This window comes from Nyctibius grandis, chromosome Z, assembly GCF_013368605.1.
Source record: "Nyctibius grandis isolate bNycGra1 chromosome Z, bNycGra1.pri, whole genome shotgun sequence".
Classification (NCBI taxonomy): Eukaryota; Metazoa; Chordata; class Aves; order Nyctibiiformes; family Nyctibiidae; genus Nyctibius; species Nyctibius grandis.
Genome location: NC_090695.1, coordinates 88,261,389 through 88,283,217, shown reverse-complemented (window position 1 = coordinate 88,283,217; position 21,829 = coordinate 88,261,389). Strand labels below are relative to the sequence as shown.

The following is a 21,829-nucleotide window of genomic DNA, read 5'->3' as shown; positions in this document are numbered from 1 at the left end:
TAACCACTTTAAAAGAAGAACTCTTCTTTAATGAATTTCTCATCACCTGTCTCAAAGGTCTCAAAGACAGTATTAATGCTGAAGACTTTTTATAAAACAAAAAGACTATGTTAAGATTCACTGAACAAAAGGAAGATTTCGGAAAAAGGCAGAGATTTAAGATGACCTTGAAAAGAGAAGAAAAATACAGGACTGTATACACATGAACTGAGAAGGTAAGATAAATTGAGGAGAAATCCAGGGTGCGCATTTCAGAATGTAAACCAAAGGACAAGTCAATGTTAGAGATGCTTTGGGTAGTGGGGGTTTTATTTCTTTTTTTTCTTTCACACTTGCCAAAACTCTCAACTGGACAGAATCCATAATGAATTCCTGAATATGACAATCCAGAGAGCAAATCAGAAGAACTTCTGAGGAAAAACCTTTTCTGAGAGGAAGTATTTCCAGAAGCACAAGGAATGACAAAGACCTTGTTTTACATGCAGGTCTTCATAACAGGACAGTAGCCTGGGAACAGTTAAATTTCTAACAGGAAAAGTATGCTTGTCTTGCTCTGAAATAATATCTTTTTAAGCCAATACCTCACTTTTAACATGAGAAGGAAATGCCACTCATTCACCTCTGAAGAAAGCTTAGCAACTGTACAATCTAAAACCTCCAAAGCATCTGTTAAACTTGGAAAATCCTGATATTTCAGTCACAGAAGTGTCATCATTGAGGAAATGAGGGGAATGGAGATCAGTCTGTTACACAGCATTAACCTTCATAGACTAAGCAACTGAAAGATTGCAGGAGCCTTTGCATCAAGAATGCAACAAATCAAGCATCTACCTACGTGTTCCCAAGAAGTACATTTAGTTGAAATTAGAGGACATGTCTCTGGTCATACACCTGCACTACATTTTGGCTCACTCTTTTCCTCAAATATGATAATCTATTTAGGAATGAGATAGACAAATCCCAAACATCAATACTTTGGAAAGAAAACTAAACCAAAATATCTTTTAGCATACTTAACACAGTTTTGAAATTAAGTTATTTAAAAATATTCATAAGAATCAAAAGCTAAAAATTTTAGTGTTATCTACCCACAGTGAAATCTCTTACTAAACTACAGAAGGAAGTGTTCATTTGCCTAGGCAGTTTATGTTAAAATTAAATACTACTTACGCAAATAAATTGAACTAAGTTTCATTTTCCTGATTGTAGTGTACTGTTTATGTTCACTGAACAGACCTGCAAAGTAACTGGATAAGGACTCAAAAGATGAGTTACCTTCCTTGGAACATATTTAATAGAAGAAAAAGTTATATGCCCTATGATAAAACCTGTCATCAAGGTCTGCAAATATCTGTTTGGGGGGAGTAGAGATGATGAAGCCAGTGGTATCCAACAAGACAAGAAGCACTGAGCACAAACTGAAATACAGGAAATACCATGAAAACATTGGGGGGAAAAAAAACCAACAAAAACCCACAAATCTTTTTTATTGTGAAGGTAGACAAACACTGAAACAGGTTGCCCAGCGATACTGCAAAATCTCCATCCTTAATGACACGCAAAAGCTGACTGGTGAGGACCCTGGGCAACTTGCTCTAGCTGACCCGGTTTTGAGCAGGGGAGTTAGACTAGATGATCTCCTGAGGTTCCTTCCAACCTCAATTATTCTATGATAAATTTTCATCAAATCTTATTAAAAAAATGTTGACTATGATGGCCTTTATAAAGCCTGTGTATTTGGTAGACAGAGTGAACAAGGAGACTTAACTATAATGTTACTTTTTCCAGGTTTTAGCTAAGAAATAATGGCTTTAAATGCATCATTATTTACCTCTTGGCCATGGTGTTTAAAACTTTGTCACTAACAGAATCAGAAGTCTGACACCAAGCACCGAGGCTGCTAATTTGAGCTGCCAGTGAGCTTCACACAGTGAGCCACTGAATAAGATTAAAGAAGCCACCTACACGAGACACCTACAAACTCACATGCAGTCTAAGGCAGGCAGTTACAATACCCGAGTGCTTCAAAACTATTTGCAGTAAAAAACAATACTGAAAAGTAACAGTAGGTATCATTCTGGCGGCAGCATACCCGGCAATATGGAACGAATGTTCTGTGGAATACCTGACTCATTTCTAAACGTACAGTCATATATAGTGCTGACAACCTTGCAACTACATTTAAAGGTTTACAATGAACATATGCACATCAAAATATTAAAATGTTTCTTTACAAGAAACTTTAACCTTTCTCATCAAGCTCCCATGGTTGTTTCTTCAGTATGAAGAGTGCAGTAGTATTCTATGATACTGCAGAAAGAAGGTACTTTGCCTTTACTTCATAATAAATATTACTTAATATCACACGGTCATTCTGGACTTTACAGACTGATTCCCCTTGGGAATAGCTATGGGAGTAAAAGCTTCCATAACCCAACTTTAAAATGACAGAAGAGATGTGAAGAAAAAGAACTCGGGGGAGGGGGGGACACGGACACACACAATGATGACCAAACCCCAGTATTGGTAAAACAGCACAGGGTAGCTGTGGGAGTAATTACATCCAGTCTCTTAAAGTTCATGAACGGTTTAAGAGCATTTTGAACAGGTGAAAGCAGAATAGAAGAAAATCCTCCTAGGATCAGTTCATTTAGAAAACTAACATACCAGAAAACCAGATGAAGGACTCTGAATCCTTTATGTGCTAATATTTAAACCCTGGAATATTTATTAACATTCTCCTTAAAAAACCAAACACATGAAGTGTTCCAAATTCAGTAGAACACAAACTTAATACAATCATCCTTGGTAGTCAATTACACAAAGATAACTATTTGGGGTTTTTAACTTTAAAAAAAAAAAAAAGCCAGCAATTTTTCCATGTCATAGACTATTTGGGAAATCGAGGGACTACTTACTCAAGTCAAGGACATCATCTGTCTTTATCAGATCTTCCTCCCTGGTGAGTGGTAACTGAGTTTCTGGCTCACCTCGCAAGTGCAGTGATAGTGAACGGAGCATAAAGAAAACTCGGATTGCCTTGAGAAATTAAAAAGATAACATTAAAATATTGCTGCACTCAGTACTACATATTTCAACAGAATCTTACAAACGTATACTCGCTTTTACAACCCTTGAGTTTGTTGTCATGCAGTATATCTACTTTTTAAACCGAGAAAGCAGAATGTAATTTAAAAGTTAGTTAAAAAGGATATGGAAGAAGTTGAAACATGCTATTTATTTTCAATCAAGTAGAAGCAGCAGAGCTTTTATCCCACTGGCACGTTTACACAGATTGTGACTGACAGGCAAATGATTACAAGAGATATTTAAGCAAAAATAACAATCTTGGAATTTTTTTTTAAACATTATTTTAGGACTGATTGTATTTCCAATGCCTGTATGCTACAGACAACTATACAACCAACCTTCCAGACTCTCACATTCTGTACTTAAAACAGTAATAACTTTTCTGGCTGAGTCTAGCTAAGATGTCTAAACGTTTGAGAGAAAACAGTGGGGATTTTTGAGTTTTAATTTGCTGTGTTCATAAAAACTAACCACGTGCAATACAGCATTCTTGGAGAACTTAATCTATATTCTCAGAAGGTCCACATCAGGGCAAAGCATTCTGAAAGCTGCACCAGTCCCAAGGAACTTTCAACAGCTGCTCTGTGAAATTAATATTCTTGTTTTGATTCAGAAATTAATGACATATGGTATGCAAAGACTAGATAAAGTGTCAGAGAACAATCATAATTTTATTAGCCACACTTTGAAAGGCACCATTTATAATCTTCTTCCACTATAAGAACTGTATTTTCAGTATAGCAAACAAAAAACCATTTTTTATTACTTCCAGTGTTTTGTTTTTTAAAAGTTTCCTACATAGAAATTCTGTGGTATACTGTAAATTAACTACTGCCTTACAGTAAAAGCATTGAATTCATGGAACAGCTGCAGTGCCCAGGAACTCCCAGACTGCAGTAAGTATTAGGAAAAACAAATCTAAACTGCTTTAAGGCAAAACCCATCACTCCTCTATTTTTAACATCAACATAACTGTGCCTCCCATGAACCAGAAATGTGAGTGCTTGGCCAGCTATCATGCCGGTGGTGCTTTCAGAAACTTCTGGCAGAACAGGGATGAAGAGAAGGAAGTCATGTATCTGGCTCTTCCATGAACCGACACCAGAGCAGACAAATTTGGTATGCTGTTGAAACCTAGTAGTGCTATATGATTATTCAGAGGAAGAATCTCAAGGGTATCTAACAAAAATACGATATTAACACTAGCTTATGAATAAGAGCAGAGTCACTTCATAATGGGAAACGACCTCTCCCATTTAGGCAGACTGCATTCTAATGTATTGTGGATTTACTGAAATTAATTAGGATTACTATAAAGTAGTTTTACTACCAGACGCTTCAAGAAGAGTTCGTGGTATTGCATTTAAAAGCTTCCAAATTTAATGAAGAACAGCAACATCCTTGCATTTTTGGTAACCCAAAAGTCAAACCCAACAGGTTTGGGTTTTTTTAATTCAGAGGACAGCCATCACTCAGCCTGCTTTCACTTATTTTCCCCTCAATCCTCTTTCCCTCCTAGACAGAGCATTAATTTTCCTCACATACATTCCCTATAAAACTAATGTCACTCATCTCCAAACGTGTAATCACATGTACTGCAGAATAATCTACAGGACTAAGAAAGAAAATTAGAACTTTAGCCTTTGCAAGGGGGAAAAAAAATAAAGAACATCAGATGAAAAGGGAACTACAAACTTCCTACAATAATGATAGGCCTCAGTTTGCTAGCAGTATCAATATAAACCCAAAAGCATATGATTTGTGACTTCCTGTAGCATTTTATTAGATCTCAACGAAACAGCAGAGCAGTTCAGTAGCCTAGAATTTTTTAACTGACTTCTGTTTTCTTGGTGAAGGAACAAATATGAATTGCTATCTACATTAAAAAACTAAGCATTATGATAAGGTATACTTTGCATTGATTCCTTCATTTATATACATACACCATGTGCAAAGAAACAGCAATGTGCAGGGAAACCTACCAGTATCTTATTACATTCCCATGACATGACATTCTCACAGGTGGTTCAAAACCTTTCTCAGTCTTTCCTTGCTATGTACTCCAAGGCACAGAGTTCAAGACCCATACTGTTCATTACTTCCCAAATAAGCACGTAAATGAGCTGGCATTATTCGAGGGGACTAGTAAGCAGTACCATCTTTAGGACTACAGAAATCAGAAGGAAGAGATGCAACCAACAAGCAGTAACCGGACTATTAACAATTCAAAAAAGCATCTGATTCTGGGCAGAAGGCTTGATCAAGAAGCAGTAGCTGATTTCAGAAAGCAGCCTAACAACTCTGGTCATTTTAATGTTTAAAGTCAGAGGCACTGGCTGTCTGGATTTTCGTGATGTGCCTTTGATAACTCAAGAGGTATCTGAATCTTAAGTTGTTAAGAGGAAAAAAATAGCCACTTAAAGGGACTTTTTACAGCAAAAGAAGAAGTGAGAGCCTAAAAAGATCTGCTCTCTAACAGCTAAGAACTCATATAATCAAGGTACGGGACTCCTTCACTTGCTAGTGAAATAAAACTCAAACTTTTTTAGCATCATGCCATGGGATGCTCAGAATTCAATCACTACCCATTTGAAGCTGTCAGCAAAAAGTATCAGCAGCAGGTTAAGCGTCAGCAGCAATGTCACAAGATACACCTGAAGTTCAGCATATTGTTATAGCAATTCAGCCGAAGAGAGGTAGCCTAGCTGGAAGAAAGCAGCATAGGAATTCTAAGAAATCCTAAAACTTGTAGAGCAATGCAATTAGGGGAAGGAGAACCAACAAGGAAACATTCTGGAGTTCTTGCTGATGAGAAAGACCCTTCCATTCCAAAGAATTTACAGGAATATTTGTACTGATTTTTGAATTTCCACCAACAGAAGTTAAACTATTCCTTATTTAGTGCATGAAAAACCATGGAGCAGTCAGTTTCCATTAATGTGCATTGCTAAGTATCATTCTGTTAAATGCCTCAGAGAGCATTCTAGGAAGGATTTTGCTTTCTAAGAACAATAATTCTCAAGATAATTCACTGCACTTTATCAAACTTAACTTCCTGTGATAACAAAAGTCGTGTGGCTTATAGTAAGTAATGAAAACAAACATTTTCAGAAGATTCCTGGAAACTTGTTTTTTTCTTCAAGAGTACTTGAATATACTTACATATATATTTACATAAATGCAAAGCTACCCAAAGAACAGCACTTTTCAAATAATAATGTCATGCAGTAATGTATCTTTAAGACTTACTGGCACTGCAAGGCTTATAGGACACTGACAGATAAGGGCCAAGAACTGATTATCCCAAGGATGCTGATAATGATGTTGTTATTCAGGTCAGTATCACCTCTACAGATTGTGTCAGTCATAAAAACAGATATTTTGCTATTTTTCTCCTCACTCTCAAGATCTCTATCGTGAATTACTTCAGCAAGATGAACACTCTTGAGTAGAACTATATTTTTTGCTATGTCTAGAAACACAAGCAACATGAAGCCAGCCAGCCTTCCAGTGGAGACTCTTACTATAGGAATATAACGAAAGACAGACTGAGATATCACATCAGTAAAGGAAACTGACAATATATTAATGAGTGTCATCAAAATGCCTTTTTATGTACATGTCTCAACAGTCTAAAAAATTAAACCCTCAGTGCAAGAACTCATTGAATTAATTAGACACAAGAAATCATAAAGAAAAAGTTTCTCCACTGGGACAGGTAAATATTATATACTCTACATACAGGTCAGTCTTCATCAAGTGTTTATTATTTTATGGATGAAACTTCCAGTCAGCAGCTTTCAAGGAAAAACATTTGTATTTCTAGAATTTTTCAAAGCCTTTGGCATCATTCTGTCAAGAACAAATACAAGAAATACAGTCTTACTCACTCTTCGTGTTCTTTCCACGTCTCCACAAGGCAATCTTTTCACAAAATCAATACCAGTCAGTGGTGTCCCCGTTGGAGGCAACAAGATTGAGGCATCCATCATCAAGTACTCTACATTCATGGGTTTAATCTATAAAAATATTTTAACATTGATTACTATACAGAACAATAAGCATTTGCATCTTTACTTTCAAATATAACTCATGGTGGCATATTTTAGGAGGAAGGAATTGTTACAGATTTCTGAGAATCTCTGATACCATCCATCCTATTTTTAAGCTCCTTACACGCAATCTCTATCTTATATTTGCTCATCGTTCCCTAAGACACTGTTGAAGTTTCCATACTGAAAAAATACAGGAAAAAACTCTGAAAGATTACAGAAGGAAAGCTATTTCATGAGTACTAAAAACTAAAGTCTCTTAGGTTTGATTTTAAGTTTTCACTCAAGTTTGTAACTACTTCAATCACAAGAAAAAGTTTCCCATATCTTTTTCTCTTCAAAAAAAAAAACACTCTAGTGTCTAATAATGCAGTAACTTTCACACTAGACAATTCCCTTCAATCTTGCCACTAAGAGTCTCTGCCTTACACAGTTGCTTATTTCCATGAATAAATGATGTCTGAAATATTTATCCTTCTGTACCTTTGGACAATTTCATCCAAGTTCTATTATATACACACACACTGGAGACATGAGCTTCTTTTTGCCAGAAAGTCAGCCGAAAAGGCTAAAACACATAAAAGCCCTTCCCATAGCTTGTACAATATAATCCATAGAAGAAAAATGCAGTCACATGGGCATTCCAAAATAGCCAACTGTAACTGGAAATATTCCTGGCTACTTTGCCATGGTCAGGTGCCATAGAAGAAACAGACTGAAACAAGGTCCAGAATTTCCACAGAGCAGTCTTGAACTGCTGCCTTGCATATATACAAACTCAAAAATAAGTCTTTAGCCAATTTTTCTGATCTCAGAAAAATTCATCTTCACTGTCTAAAACACTGTATAATGAATTCAGTTAATGTGTAGAAAGATACAGAAATCTACATAAACAATGAGAAGAAATAAGACCACAGAACTAAAATTTATAATAAGTAAATAACTACTTCAGATGCAATTCACATGAGTGTACGCTGGTTTAAACAGCATTTTACATCATAAAGGTGAAGAATGTTAAAAAAGGAAACTCATTGCTGAAAGCAAAAATACTAAGGACTACAGTGTTCAATTTACTTGCTCCTCTGAACTTGTTCTCATCTATCGTTAATGAAGACACAACTTTTTCCTTTGTCATTCAGACTGAGCAAGTATACTTCTGCCTTCATAGAAGCTCTATACAATGTAACTTACACAACTCATCTGACAAGACAACATGAGTGTTACTTGGCACTTAAATCAGCCCGCCCAGCAAGCCATTTGCTAGCTAGGCAAATAAATATGCTTTAAGGAAAACAAAGTTCAAGTTCCAGTGTGTAGCTGACTTCTATGGTAAATAAAAAAAATGCAGTCTCAGAGATACAACAGAAAAAAACACATGTATACTGAACTTGCAACATAAAAATTATGCTAGTGTCAGTGCCACTTCTCAAACTAAAAGTACAGCAATACCTGACTACTAAAAAAGTAAATGTTTCATTAAATATTTCTATTATTTAGGCTGGTAAGACACATGCAAGATGCTTCCCATATTAAAAGACTTATTGCAACACACCAACTGTAGATTGTGCTTTTTCAAAAAGACAGCTAGTGGCTGGTCATTAAATCCCTGTACCACTGTGGAAAAAAAGCCTGTAACAGACTACCCAAAGTATTTTTATCCAAATTTTAACATTAGAATTGAAACAGATAATTAGTTTTAAAACATGTTTACAGGTTAAATATGAACTGAGATTAAGCTTAGTAATCTGTTAAAACTTTCACAGCCGTTACTGTGGGGCAGGCAGTACCTCTCCTACATGAGACAAAGGCCACAATATTTGCTCGCTAGAACCCTGTTCTCTACTGGTAAGTAAAGTGGCATCACTCAAAACTGAAACCTTGCTGGGCTTCAGGAAGACGTAGGAAGATTTTCAAATTGTTTAATAACTAGAAAAAAAATTAATCCAATGTCTCATTTACCAGGATAAAGTAATTTTTGTATACTCACTTTCAGAAAGTAATGGGCTTTTATTTAATAAAGAGCTGTGAAATTTCACATAAACAATTTATGTGAACGCAGATATAGCTCCTCAGAGACAAAAAAAACCCAGTCATGTTTTGTTATTCTAGTCCTGGAAATAAAGATACCAGAGATACCAGCATACTCAGTAGTTATCAATAAGTACTTGTTCTTGCTCCTGTGCAGTATCTGGGTTTGAGGATTTGGCAGGGCAGAAGGTGTGTCACTTACTGTCATACTCCGGTATTCATCTTCAAACATATCCAGAAAAATTTCTTCTCCCTTTCAAAAAAAGGGATATGGACATATCGTGAATCCTGACGGCTATGGAGCCATGCTTGTTTGGTTTTTAATTATGTAGTGGGTGTCCCTGTCCAGGAGCTGGCAGGGGCTGCCATGGCCTCTGTGAGGGGAGGCCAGGGCTCCCTGCACTGGACACAGCCAGTTCCCGCCACGGCAGGACACAGCTGAGCCCCTCACCAGCACTGATGGCGCCTCTGGGAAAATACATTTAAGGAAGGGAGAGAGATTCCTCTGCAGCCCGTGAGGGGACCGTGGTGGAGCAGATATCCACCCTGCAGCATCAGAGCAGGTGGATATGCCCTGAAGGAGCTGCAGTGTGTGGAGGACCTACACTGAAGCAGATTTTTTTCCTAAAGGACTGCAGCCCATGGAGGAGAGGACCCACACTGGGGCAGGGGAAAAGTGTGAGGAGGAAGAAGCAGCAGAGATGAACTGTTATGGACTGACCTCAAACCCCCATTTCCCGTCCTCCCTGTACCACTCAGCAGGGGCAGAAGGTAGAAGAGTCAGAAATGAAGGAGCGAAGTTGAGCCAGTGAAAAGGGAGGAGTGGGGGGACAGCGTTGTTTTAATTTGTCTTTATTTCTCACTATCTAAATTTATTTTAATTGGCAATAAATTATTTTTTGCCAAGTTGGGTGTGTTTTGCTCATTATGGTAATTGTTAAGTGATCTTCTTGTCTTTATCTTGACCACAAGAATTTTTCATCTTATATTCTCCCTCCATTCTGTTGAGGGGGAGTGAGACAGAGGCTGAGTGGGCGTCTGGCAGCCAGACAGGGTCAACCCACCACAAGTTACTTATTTTTTGTAAGCCACATTGAGAAAACATTCTTCAAGAGAATTCTAACAAAAATAGGAAGATATTTTAGACACTTGAAATTTGTCATGGATTTACTGCTCCTTATATAGAAGTTAACACCTAGGGCTACAAATTTTATTTTTCTCATTGTTTACAATTGAAAAAAAGGCAAAAACTTGCAGAGGTCTCCAATACGAAAAAAAGATTAAGTAAAACTTTAGATAAGACACAAATAAAAAGTAATGCCAAAAAGAAACACATTCCATATTAGTGTCAATGATAAAATCCCAGAAATGTTCTAATAGTGGGGCTCTGTTCCATGAAATACATAGCAGTTGCAACAAAAGCACGACTGCTAACTTGACCTCCAGTACAAACTCCGTGAGCCTTTTTGTGACGTACGTCAGTGTGGTACAGGAAGGGCAGGAAAGGAGAGGAATCCTCCAATGAAACACTTCCTTCTCTATCACAAATACGGAGTTCCCATCTTTAAAACAGTGCTGCCTTGGGTACTATGTAGAGACTGGGCTGTAGACTTGCTTCTAATTCTACATTATGTAAAGGATTTTTTTTTCTTACAGCATTTTGCATATATACCTTATAGAAACGACGAAGGAGATGAACACTTTCTTCCCTTGCACCCTGGAAAAGATAAAATAACTGTGTTTCAGGGAGTAAATACACCATTTACTCAAAAGTCACATTTAAAAGAACACCATAAAACTCATACAGAAGAGACTGTCTATTAATATCCCCATACTCATAGCCTTCAGCCCAGAATTTGATAGAACACAGTTCTTACACTTCTGAAAATACAGCTTATGTGAGCTTGTTAGTTTCAAAAGCACCTTCCTTTAGATTGTTGAGATGGATGACATACAAATTTCAGAGAGAAAATTAAACATAACCCTGCTTGAGAAGTTAGAGTTTAAACAGCAACATAACAGCAAAGCTGAGAACAGAACACGGGGTATTGATTCTTTACGTTCACTGCACAGAGCCACCAATGGAAAGATGTTCCAGAAGCTCAGATTTCACATTTATGCTTATTGCAATCAGAAATGAAACAGATTTATTCAACTACACTACAAGACTCAAAGACAAGTAATGCTGTGACTGGTAATTTGAAATAAAATACTTACCTCAAGGCAAGCAAGGTGAACACCTTTTATGATGCTGCCATTTTTAGAAAACACAAGCTGCTTCAGCAACAGGCACCCAAGTTCTAAAGTTGCCAAACGAATTTTTCCATCTATGAGAAGAAAATTTCAAACACAAAATAGTAGCAGTTTAAGTATTGCTCTTCTCATTACCCAATGCTCTGAAATGTTTCTACTTTTCTCTGCAATTGTGAAACTTTGCTTCTCTGTCATACACACCCTATTTGACAAGGATGAGTGCTGATGCTGGCTTACAATGCTGATGGCTATTAAAAAAAAATAATAATTTAAAGCAAAAGAAAATTTAAAGCAGAATCATGCAATAAGAAGGCAATAAAGATTAATACTATTAGAAAAGAAGCCAAAAACAATGCCTTTATCAATCTGAGGCACAGGTTGAATTACACTAAAACTACAAGAGAATCGCAGACGTTTGGCATGGATAAACTTACAAGATGAAAGGAAGTTTTGTATATAGCACACTAGTAAAGTATAGCTTTTCCTAAAAAAAAGGGCCAAAGGATTCAGATACAGCCTGGATGTGAGAATCTAGAGAGGTCAGAGTGAAAGAATACATTGAGATTTTTAGCTTATAGTTTCAGAAGGATTTTAAAAAAAAAAGAGAGATACTAAAAATGTACATTCTGAGTTCAGTGATCAATACTAAGACAATATACTCAAGAGACAGACAGACATCTTAACTTTTGACTCCAACTCCCACTACTATTTTACAAGTTAGCACTATGCTGCCAGAAACTAAAGATACAAAGGCCAGTACTCCCCAAAAAGAAGAGAAAAGGAGATGTTCTACACAGCATTTAGCAAGCTTAATAAAACCCCACTATTACCACCCCTCTCCAGAAGTGTTCTTGTTTAAATAAATGCATTTCCTCATCTTGCACTCTTTCCTTCTGCAGCATGTACAAACTCCTTATATATAAATGTGCTTTTAATCTGTGACTGACACATCAGCATAACAAGTTAATACTCTGTAGATCAGTCTTGTGAGTCAAACAAGCATTAGATTTTATTCTGCAGACAATCAGGAATTTGATAGTGCGTCAGTTTCAGGGGAAAACCAGTTCTACTCATGTGAAGTTTTAAGAGGGGAAGTGCAGGGAGAAGAGCTGTGGCTTGAACAAAAATCATGTTTCTGTGGAATAGGTCACAGAGCCTTGTATCCCTCATTTCACAAAAAAAGCTGAAGTCAGGAAAACACCCCTGTTTTCTGCAAAACAGTTCAGAACTGAAAATACAATCTGCTATTAAAAAAAAATCATGGGAAAATTTGCTAACACCTCTAGAGACAAATGACTGCTAAAAGCAAACGGAACCACACAGTTTACAAGACTACTCCGCTGGAATTACTCTTACAAGCAGAGGTGCCACAGACCATATTTTCAGGATGAAATCGTACATTAAGCTGAAATCACTATACAGCTCATCATTTTTGTTTATTCAAAAATACAGAAAATAGGAATTAAGACAACAGATCCCTGTATAGTTCTGAGTATAAAAACAACTATTCAGCAGAAATCTAGAGCTTCTGGTTCTTCACCAACCAAGGAAACACAGATAGTTGTCTTTCACAGACCATATCTACTTATTGTTCATCGAAGAGCATGCTAAACAGACACTTTCCCCTCAAAGACAAGAGCTTAGGTAGCTTTTTTTCCCCCATCTTCAAAAATTTCAGCTTGGCATGGGAACAAATATTGGAAAAGTAATACCTGGTTGTGCAGCATAATTCATTATCCTGATGAGCCCTTCTGCAAGTACATGATTATATGAATTTCTCTCTTCAGCATGTTGAGCTGGAAGTTGAATTCTCTCCAGCTTGACTGGATCAATTCCTTTTGTGGGGGATGAAGGAAGAAATGTAAATTAGAAAACAGAAGTATGCCTTGAGATAAGTATTTAATACACTGTAGCAGTTTTTTCAGAACAGTGTAATTAGCAATACAGAACTGGGCAAGTTAGTTTTGAATTTCTGTTACAAGGAAAAGGAGGAACAACAGAGAGACGAAATACATTTAGGTATCACTGAAAAATCTCAGCCTTAAATGGGGCCTACTGCATGAAGACATCGAAATCCCAAAGTGGCTGGTGACATCCAAACCATTTTACTGCACATGGAATTCTCAGACTATTTGTGTACATCTAAGCCAAATCAAGTCAAGTCATACATCTGAAGAGCATAAAGGCTAAAGCGGAAAAGACGAAAGTCTAATTTTAAATTCTGCTTTGATAGTAAGTGATCAGTTCATATCTATTTTAAAAAAAATAGGAATTTTATTTTGTAACTAGTAGCCTCTTTCTTAGCACCCTCCACAACGCAAATCAGATTCTCAATGACTTGCTGTATAAGGAAACTAAACCCATCTTTTTTCAACCTATTCCTCTAAAATAGCAAAGTTATTTCTCAGAATAGACTGGTTACTGTAAGACCTCTTACAACAAAACATAGTTATGGATTGTTGAGGATCTCCGTGACCTTGTTCTAAAGAATGGTAACAAACAACCCCATAAAACAGAAGGTGATGATATTGTGGTTTGTAGTATTTAACTTTACATAACACCACCATTTGTGATATCTGATTTATTTCTTTACTAAGCATATGTATTTGGAACAATTTATAAAGGTCTGTTTGAAGATTAATGACTGATAGAAATATTCTCTCTTATGATGAGACTGAAGGGGGCAGGGGGAAGGAAGCATTTAAGTAACAAGGGCAATACGAGTATTAGTATTCACAACAATCTAACAGTTTAGTAAAGAGCTATAGTTTTCCTTCTGGAAAGGAAAAGCTGCTTATGAGTAACATTTCTTAGAGAATATCTATATGCAGATTAAGCTCTCACAGAAGGACGTGGTCATTAACCAGCAGAAAACCATTAAGGAGACTAAGAAAACATGGGGGTGGAATGAGGCAGCACCAGGCAGGTGTTCAGCAAAGTGGCCAAACTGAAATCATGGTGAGAAAGTTCATATTCAGCATCTTTCATTTGGTTGTCTGCCTGCCAAGGATGCAGAGTTCTGCATTCTTGAGATACAGTACATGCTCTAGCAACACATATGAAGGGCTGCTTCTGGGATTAAAGATCTGTCAGACACAATTTGCAACAAATCTATTTAGCTGCATACATGTACCTCTTGGGATTCTCTTCCTGTTCGCACAGATACTTCTTGCTAGTGAAAAACAAGCGCATTTTCTTTAAACTCGTTCAAGAACATGGTGCAAAATGCAGACTCGGTATCCAAATGGAAGGAGTCACAAACAAAAGCCTCAATAGGATGTCCACATTTAGTGACAGAGACTGAGAAGGCTGCTCCCTTAGAAGCAAGGCCTGTAACCAAAGCTCTTGGTTAAGCTATGGCAATTCAGATTTTTCTGAATGTGTTCTGGTGTAGCCTTCTCCACAGTGCCAAAATGAGTAGGAAGCGGAGGGGAAATGCGGGGGAAAGGTGAAATTCTAACTGACCAGCTAGAGAATCAGAAACATACCTGAAACAGCCAACATACCGAAATAGAAAACTGCAAGTCATTTTCCTGTGGTGTAGAGAGGACAAGCTTCTGCTGCATTTAGTCACAAGAAACTATCCTAAATTTCCAGTTCATTACCTGTTTGTTTGAACTGATTCAAGTGTTCACTAGAGCATTTACCATCTCTGCCAGATGGACAGTAAATAATCAGATCCTAGACACACAACTCCTAGAGATTTACTACTTCCTGAAGCTGGGTAAACAACTTGGCCTCTCCGTGTTTGGAGAGAGACTCTTATACCCTTTAGTAAAAGAAAAGGATCATTGACCCATACCTTGAGAAAGTCTGTAAGCAAACAGATCTCTTGCATTATACTGAATTCAAATATAAACATTGGCTCCAGCTCAATCCTGAGGCTCCTTCCATGTCTGATACGGAATGTGGTGTAGAAAGGAGTAGTTGTACAGCTCCTGAGCTCATAAAGAACAACATTCCGCTCTTGCATCAAACAGGGATGCAGCTTGTAAAATCCCTCCTCTTCAAGACACAGAGGCACTCATTCCGTGGCCCCCAAGGCTGAAAGCAGTCTACTACAGGGCATGAGAGGAGTGCGTTGGTGAAAGACCAAACCTGGATGTCATTATCTGTCTAGCACCTAAGATCTAGGGTCAAGGATAGGGGGAGAAAGGAAGATAGCTTCCAAAGAGCAACAGGCTAACGTAAATTGTTGACAAGGAAAGACAATGAGTATAGCCTAAAGAATTTTTCATTGGAGAGGGTTGATATGACCACCAAAGAATGAAGTGTAGGTTTTGACCCCCTAAAAGCATAAGAAGTATGTCCAGTTTTAGGGCCAGGATATTTTTACTCTCTTAAAAGGTAGATATTTCACTGCCTGTTGTACTTCTCTTGGTAACCCTGGATATTGGATGAAGAATAAACAGCACAGAGATTGTTGCATCTGCTGCATTCCTCACTGTTTAAACCAATACTATATATGTAAGCAAATCATCTTCGAAACAAAAGAGGATATCAGACTTTTTTTCTGCGAACAGGATATTGAAGAGTGACTAATTACACTGAAAGCAAATGCAGTGGGCTGAAGGACTATGGTCTTAAACAGAAGACTTCTTCAGAAATACAACCCTAGAGTGAAAGCTTACTCCTTTACAATGATGTTGAAAGACTTCTAGGGACTCTCTGAAGCTGCAACAATTACAACTAACGATTTTGCCTATTCACAGCTTCAGCTAATGAATTTTAAAAGAAGAGAATTCATCTCTGACATCAGGGTTTTCTAGCACAGTAATCCTTAAAAGTCCTTCGGGGAAAGACATTTTCTGAAGGAAATATACTGGTTGTAGGAGGGCTGGGAAATCAGAGATGCAAGTCAGAGAGGGCTAGAGCATGGCAAGGCTGTGGTGCTATCTTTGGTGATACTAGTTGCATTATTATCTCTTGCCATGAGAGACTGTGAAAGCCCTGAAATTGCCTGTAAATTATAATCTCAGAGAAGCATTCCTTCATTCCTGGAAAAAGATAAAGCCATCAAGAGGATGGAGGAGAACAGGAGGGGCTCAGCTTAGTTAGTTCCCTCAAGACTCATTTCCACTCTACTTGCCTATGAGAGGTACCTTGAAGCTAGAACAGAATCCTTACTTTTAAGCATGCCATCACACCTGATGCTCTTTTGCTCAGTTTACTGTAGCAGTTGATTCATTTAAATTACTAGTATCTTACAGAAACTATACTCATAAGCAGAAAATAATTTAAATTCAGCTCTCAATTCCTGAAACACATGATTATTCACATGTATGAGATGTTTACACTATTGTTCCATAAGGAATCCATTTAAAACACACACAAAGATAAACAGCAAAAAAGCTAACCATAATCACCCCTTAGAAAAGGTTACATATTCTCATACTGTCTGAACTATAATGAAGTACACATTTAACATAGTTTTGCTAGTTTATAAAATAGTCCAGGCTCTTTGGGAGACTTACAAGATGTATTATGGCATAGAACACTGATAACTTAAGCTTTCAATCAATTATGGCACAATGTATGAGAAGGCTGTTGAGGAACTTCATAGTATAAAAAGAACTACTGAAGGACTTTCAAAGCTGGACAGAAATAGGCAACACATTACTTCCATAATCACATCTGATTCTCAGGCCTTGTGCATTATCTGTATGTTTAAAGTATAAAAAGATTTAATTTTAACATACAGGGACAAGTTTTACAGCATTTTATACTTGGCTTACATGTAGCAATCATAGTAAATGCAAAGTGGGAAAGAACTAGATCCCATATATATGTAGATTGAATATAATGGGCTTTGACTGAAATTAAGAGGTTAAAAATGAAACCAAGTAATCCTATTCCAATTCCAAGAAACCTATGGAAGAAAACTTACCTGATGTTCGTAAACCTTTCTACCAAATCATTGTTAAAAAGGTAATCCTTAGCAACTGTTTTTACTTACAGCATACTTATTTCTGCCTTTCCCATGTACAGAATTTCTCACCATTTAAGGCATGCATAAACATAAGTTACAAACAGATCATGCCTGTCTAAAACCATGTGCCTCATTTAGTTTTCTCTGGAAAAAGCAAAAACTGCTTACCTTTGTTGTGTGACATTGCATATAGAAGACAGAGCACAAAGAGGGCATAGTAATCATCCTCAGCACAGTCCAGTGCATTATAGACCATATCCAGAAAAGGCCTGTGGAAAAGAGTAATTTTAAAACAGTTAAGAAAAAGACCATATCTACAGGAAAAATGAGTAACTATCTTGTTCTACATGTAGCTAATGAAGTGGCAAATGTACAGTAATGTACATTTTCAATAAACAAAAATTAACCTGTTTAAGAGTACGGAGATTATAGCCATGCCTTCTATGTACATTATGACATTAATTCTGATGTTTTAATAGGATTTGTTACATAATACTTTCCCAAGAACTGATTGTTCACACATTTACTGGGTTGTTGGTAGCACATTTAGTATGTATGTAGAAGTGTTGTACAGCTTGTTTTAAGTGTATACATAAGTAACTTCAAGGAGCTGCTGTCACTGTTGCGTAAGAAAAAGACTACCTTTAAACTCATGTACTAAATGCAGTTGAAAAGTTTTTACTATTACAAGAAAGCAGTTTTCACCAGAAGTTTGGAGGAAGCTATGTTATTGTAAAACAATCAAAAACTTTACTGTCAAACACCTATAGGAAAGAAAAATGAACAAGAAGAGAACATTTGAATGGGAAAAAAAGCAAGCTTTGGACTGCAGATGAGCTTTGTTTTCCTGGGTTTAAGCACGTGTGACCTACGACACATATACAGGAAGCTACAAACAGTGCCAAGTTCACTCTTCACCTGTACCCTGAACAGACCAGAAAAGTCAATTTAACCCAGAAGCTGTTTGGACAGATCAGGTATGGCTGAGATTCAGCTGATATTAGCACAAGCCTGGTGGCAAGGCAACTTGGCTTCTGGTCTCAAGCTGGCTTGCATCCAATCAGTTTGGAGCACAAGTAGAAATTAAATCCATTTTCACAGGTGGCCCAGACAGAAAAAAAAAAAAAAAAAAAAAAAAATCAGGGAAGCGTCAGAGTCCCCAGAAGACAGTTTAGAACCCTGATTGGAAAGAGATAATTCTTACCTCTCAAAGTATTTTTTTAACAGTGAAAGGAAAAAAAAAATCCTTACTTTACCTACATTACATCCGAATAAAATACATTAAAATAACATCAAAAGTCATTATAACAAAGACATTTTCCTATCTTCAGACCTAGCAGACGAGAAGCTCCACTACAAACTCATCGTTGTGGTTAGCTATGGGTCAGAAGGGCTACTGAAGATCAGAACACAACATACTTCTATATCTATTCCAGATCTGCGGCGCCCCCATGGTCACACTTAACGTATCCCAGTAAGCCACTCAACGGAAGTCATAACAATGTATTTAACACCTACCAGCAGCTCCACGCACATTTCAACAACATCCTCTCTTTTACTAAAACAAGGCTATGACAAGAGTAACAGAACACACACTGTTCCTCTGCTCGGTTAATGACATTGCAGTCATACGTTCGTGCATTTCTGAAGCTGGATTACAAGCACTCTCTCTGACACACTAACATGCCACTGAGTTATGACCCTTCTTTGCCCAAGTTCAACACTGCTGCATGTACCTAAGCCAAATTTCCCCCTTGATGTTCCTATTGTAGGTCTCAAAAAAAGGTAACTATTTGAGCAAAAACAGCCTAAAGAATTAGCAATGTTGAAAATAAACCAAGAGTACCCTCAGTCTTCCTAAGCATTAAACAAGCCCTACAAGCCTCATGACATGCTGAAATGGGGTGCTTTACACATAGCGAAGGGAGTTCAGCTTCAAGGTCTAAAGAAAGAGGACCAAGATATCCAAATGCAAGATTATTAAAATACTTAAAGGCTAGATAACACTAGGAGTGTTGTTAGGCCAACAATAGATGGTAATTACCCTAAAAACTGACCTATGAAGTAAAAGTAATATTTATTTTAATTTTATTAAAACCCATGTTTTAGTAGGTCAAAGCCACCGAAATATCAGTAGCTGTTCCATTAACACCAATACATGGAATTAAAATGACTTCTGTAATCTCTAATGCATTTTTCATTGTTTTCCCCCCCACATACTACTTAATTTGTGAAATTACATAACTTTAAAAAATATGATTACAGCAGTGAGACAAATAATGCTTCTTCACAGCATCTATCTATCTGCATTATCAAAGTCTCAATCACAATAATCTGAAGCTGAAACAGCTTCTAGGAATCTCTCTCATCAACAGGTCCTCATAGAGACTGAATATACGATAGTGACTTGATAGAAGAAACAGATCAAATGCCATACAAGTATTATTCAAATTATTCATTCTTGTGGAGTGTGTCCACAATTGAAGACTGCAATACATTAGGAATCACTATCACCACTACCGTTAATGATTATTCCAGTTATGGAAGTTTCTCCCACTTCAAGCATGGAATAAGAGATCACTGCATTTTCCACTACCATATGGAACCTTATCCACATGGCTCAGTGATTCCAGTCAGTGTAGGAAAGAAGCTATACACACTTGAGCAAATTTCTTGAGAGATTTAGCTACTGTTTCAAATATTACATTTGTCATAGAGAATAACACAAAATCTTAAGCTATAGTAGCTTATCCACCTATACTTCCAAAAATTCATGTACAAAACTAAGGCCAGAAATACCCTACACAAGGTCTACGCTTATTTTAAAAAATATTTTTAGTTCTGTACATTCTTTGATGCTGTTTATTTTTAGAAAAGATGCAGGATGCTGTCAGATCGTGTCTGCAGATCAAGAGAGTCCTGAAATACAGACATTTGCCAAATGCATTGGCATCTCACATGTAAGTATTTTGCACTTTCCAAGGCCTGAGTATCCTAGTTGCTTTAGAATTCAATGCAGTCACTGTCATTTTCTTTCTAGAAGCTATTTGGCGCATATTTTAGTCAAAATATCAATAATCCAGAAGGATGTATTTTAAAGCCAGTTCAAGGCAAGGTTCAATTTCACTTTTACAATGAAATTAAATGTTATCTTTATTAATGAATGTAATCTAAGCTACATCAAAGCTCTAATGGAGACAGAATGAAATTCTGGGAATAGCAGGCAGCATTTCCCAAGTTTAAAAATAAATTTGAAATCCTATTAAACATGTGCATTTCCTCAAGGGACACATTTGCAATTACTTTTGTGTCAGAGACGGCACATTCATTTTCTTTTCTTTAGCATTCTAATAACAAGAATGCAAAATTCTTACGGAGAAAGTGTCTTACGGGTATTTAATATATCCAAGTTTAAATTTTTAAGTCAGGGCAATTTCTGCTCCCAGAAACACTTTAAAACTGCATTTCCAAGAGAAGTTTTCAATAACCCTAAGATATACTAATGGGCCTTGGAAACTGTACATAGGTTAGTAGGGTTTATTCATAACTACTACTACTAAAATTCTGCAAAATTCAGCCCTGAACTGAGAATTTTCCTTGTTTTTTCCCTGTAGGTGTATGTAAAATTGACAGAAGTGACCATAAACATCATTAAGAAAACACCTTCTGGCTTAATTTAGAGGTTTAGAAAATTCTTAAGGCATCACAATTGCCATAAAGGAAAGCACAAACTTTACAAAGGAACAGGACATTTTCCAAAACTGGTCAGTAGAGAAGCCGTATCCCATTTTTCTGTTGCCTCACTTATTTGTGACCAGCAAGAACCCCTGTAATTTTAATTTGAGGCAGATCTGAAACATCCCTTAAGAGAAGTGAGACAATTGATGGGAGGACAAGTAAGGAAATAATCCAGCAGAATGTATTACAGTTCCTTTATACCTGTTCCAGTTTGTTATCTCACTCCCAGAGGCAGCTGCACTCTTTTCTTCATCTGTTGTATTCTGTTCTGTCACAGCAGAGATAGACAATTCTGACAGTTTACATCTCTCCATGATTACCATCTCTATTTCTACAAAAAAAAACAAACCCAAATTTGATATTTTTAACAGTTATCACAAGCTCTTTTGTATTTTGTTTTGCATTGAAAGTGACTGATGCAACTATATATAACAGGTATAACCATAACCTCAGAAAGATTAATGAATAAATAGATGTAGGAAAATTTTCTTCCCAATAAAGAAGCGTGCTTACATTTCTTTAAGGAATTTAACAGCTGTAAGAAAATTATACATAATATATGTAAAGAAAATACACAGATTATTTTGGCAAATAAACAAGCAACAGTAATCCCCCTCTCCTCCAAACCACAGGAACGAAAGACAGAACTTCTTCCTGGAAAAAAAATTTCTTTGTGAAAATGCTGGTGAGACTGGGGCATGGGCGGACAGCAAGTTTCACAGATGGTGAAAATAGGTCT

At 36.9% G+C, this 21,829-nt stretch overlaps 1 protein-coding gene across 3 annotated transcripts in view; it reads right to left on the bottom strand.

Moving 5' to 3' along the window:
* Positions 1 to 21,829, bottom strand: part of CLEC16A (C-type lectin domain containing 16A) — a 76,267-nt gene that overhangs the window by 32,806 nt on the left and 21,632 nt on the right. For all 3 annotated transcript variants that reach the window (XM_068422811.1, XM_068422809.1, XM_068422810.1), the window contains exons 11-18: positions 21,292 to 21,421; positions 17,521 to 17,621; positions 13,136 to 13,258; positions 11,388 to 11,497; positions 10,843 to 10,887; positions 9,373 to 9,423; positions 6,981 to 7,109; positions 2,919 to 3,039 (exon numbers count right to left, since the gene is read on the bottom strand). In XM_068422811.1, the coding sequence (XP_068278912.1) occupies positions 2,919 to 3,039; positions 6,981 to 7,109; positions 9,373 to 9,423; positions 10,843 to 10,887; positions 11,388 to 11,497; positions 13,136 to 13,258; positions 17,521 to 17,621; positions 21,292 to 21,421 (810 nt within the window). The remainder of the gene's footprint in view (positions 1 to 2,918; positions 3,040 to 6,980; positions 7,110 to 9,372; positions 9,424 to 10,842; positions 10,888 to 11,387; positions 11,498 to 13,135; positions 13,259 to 17,520; positions 17,622 to 21,291; positions 21,422 to 21,829) is intronic.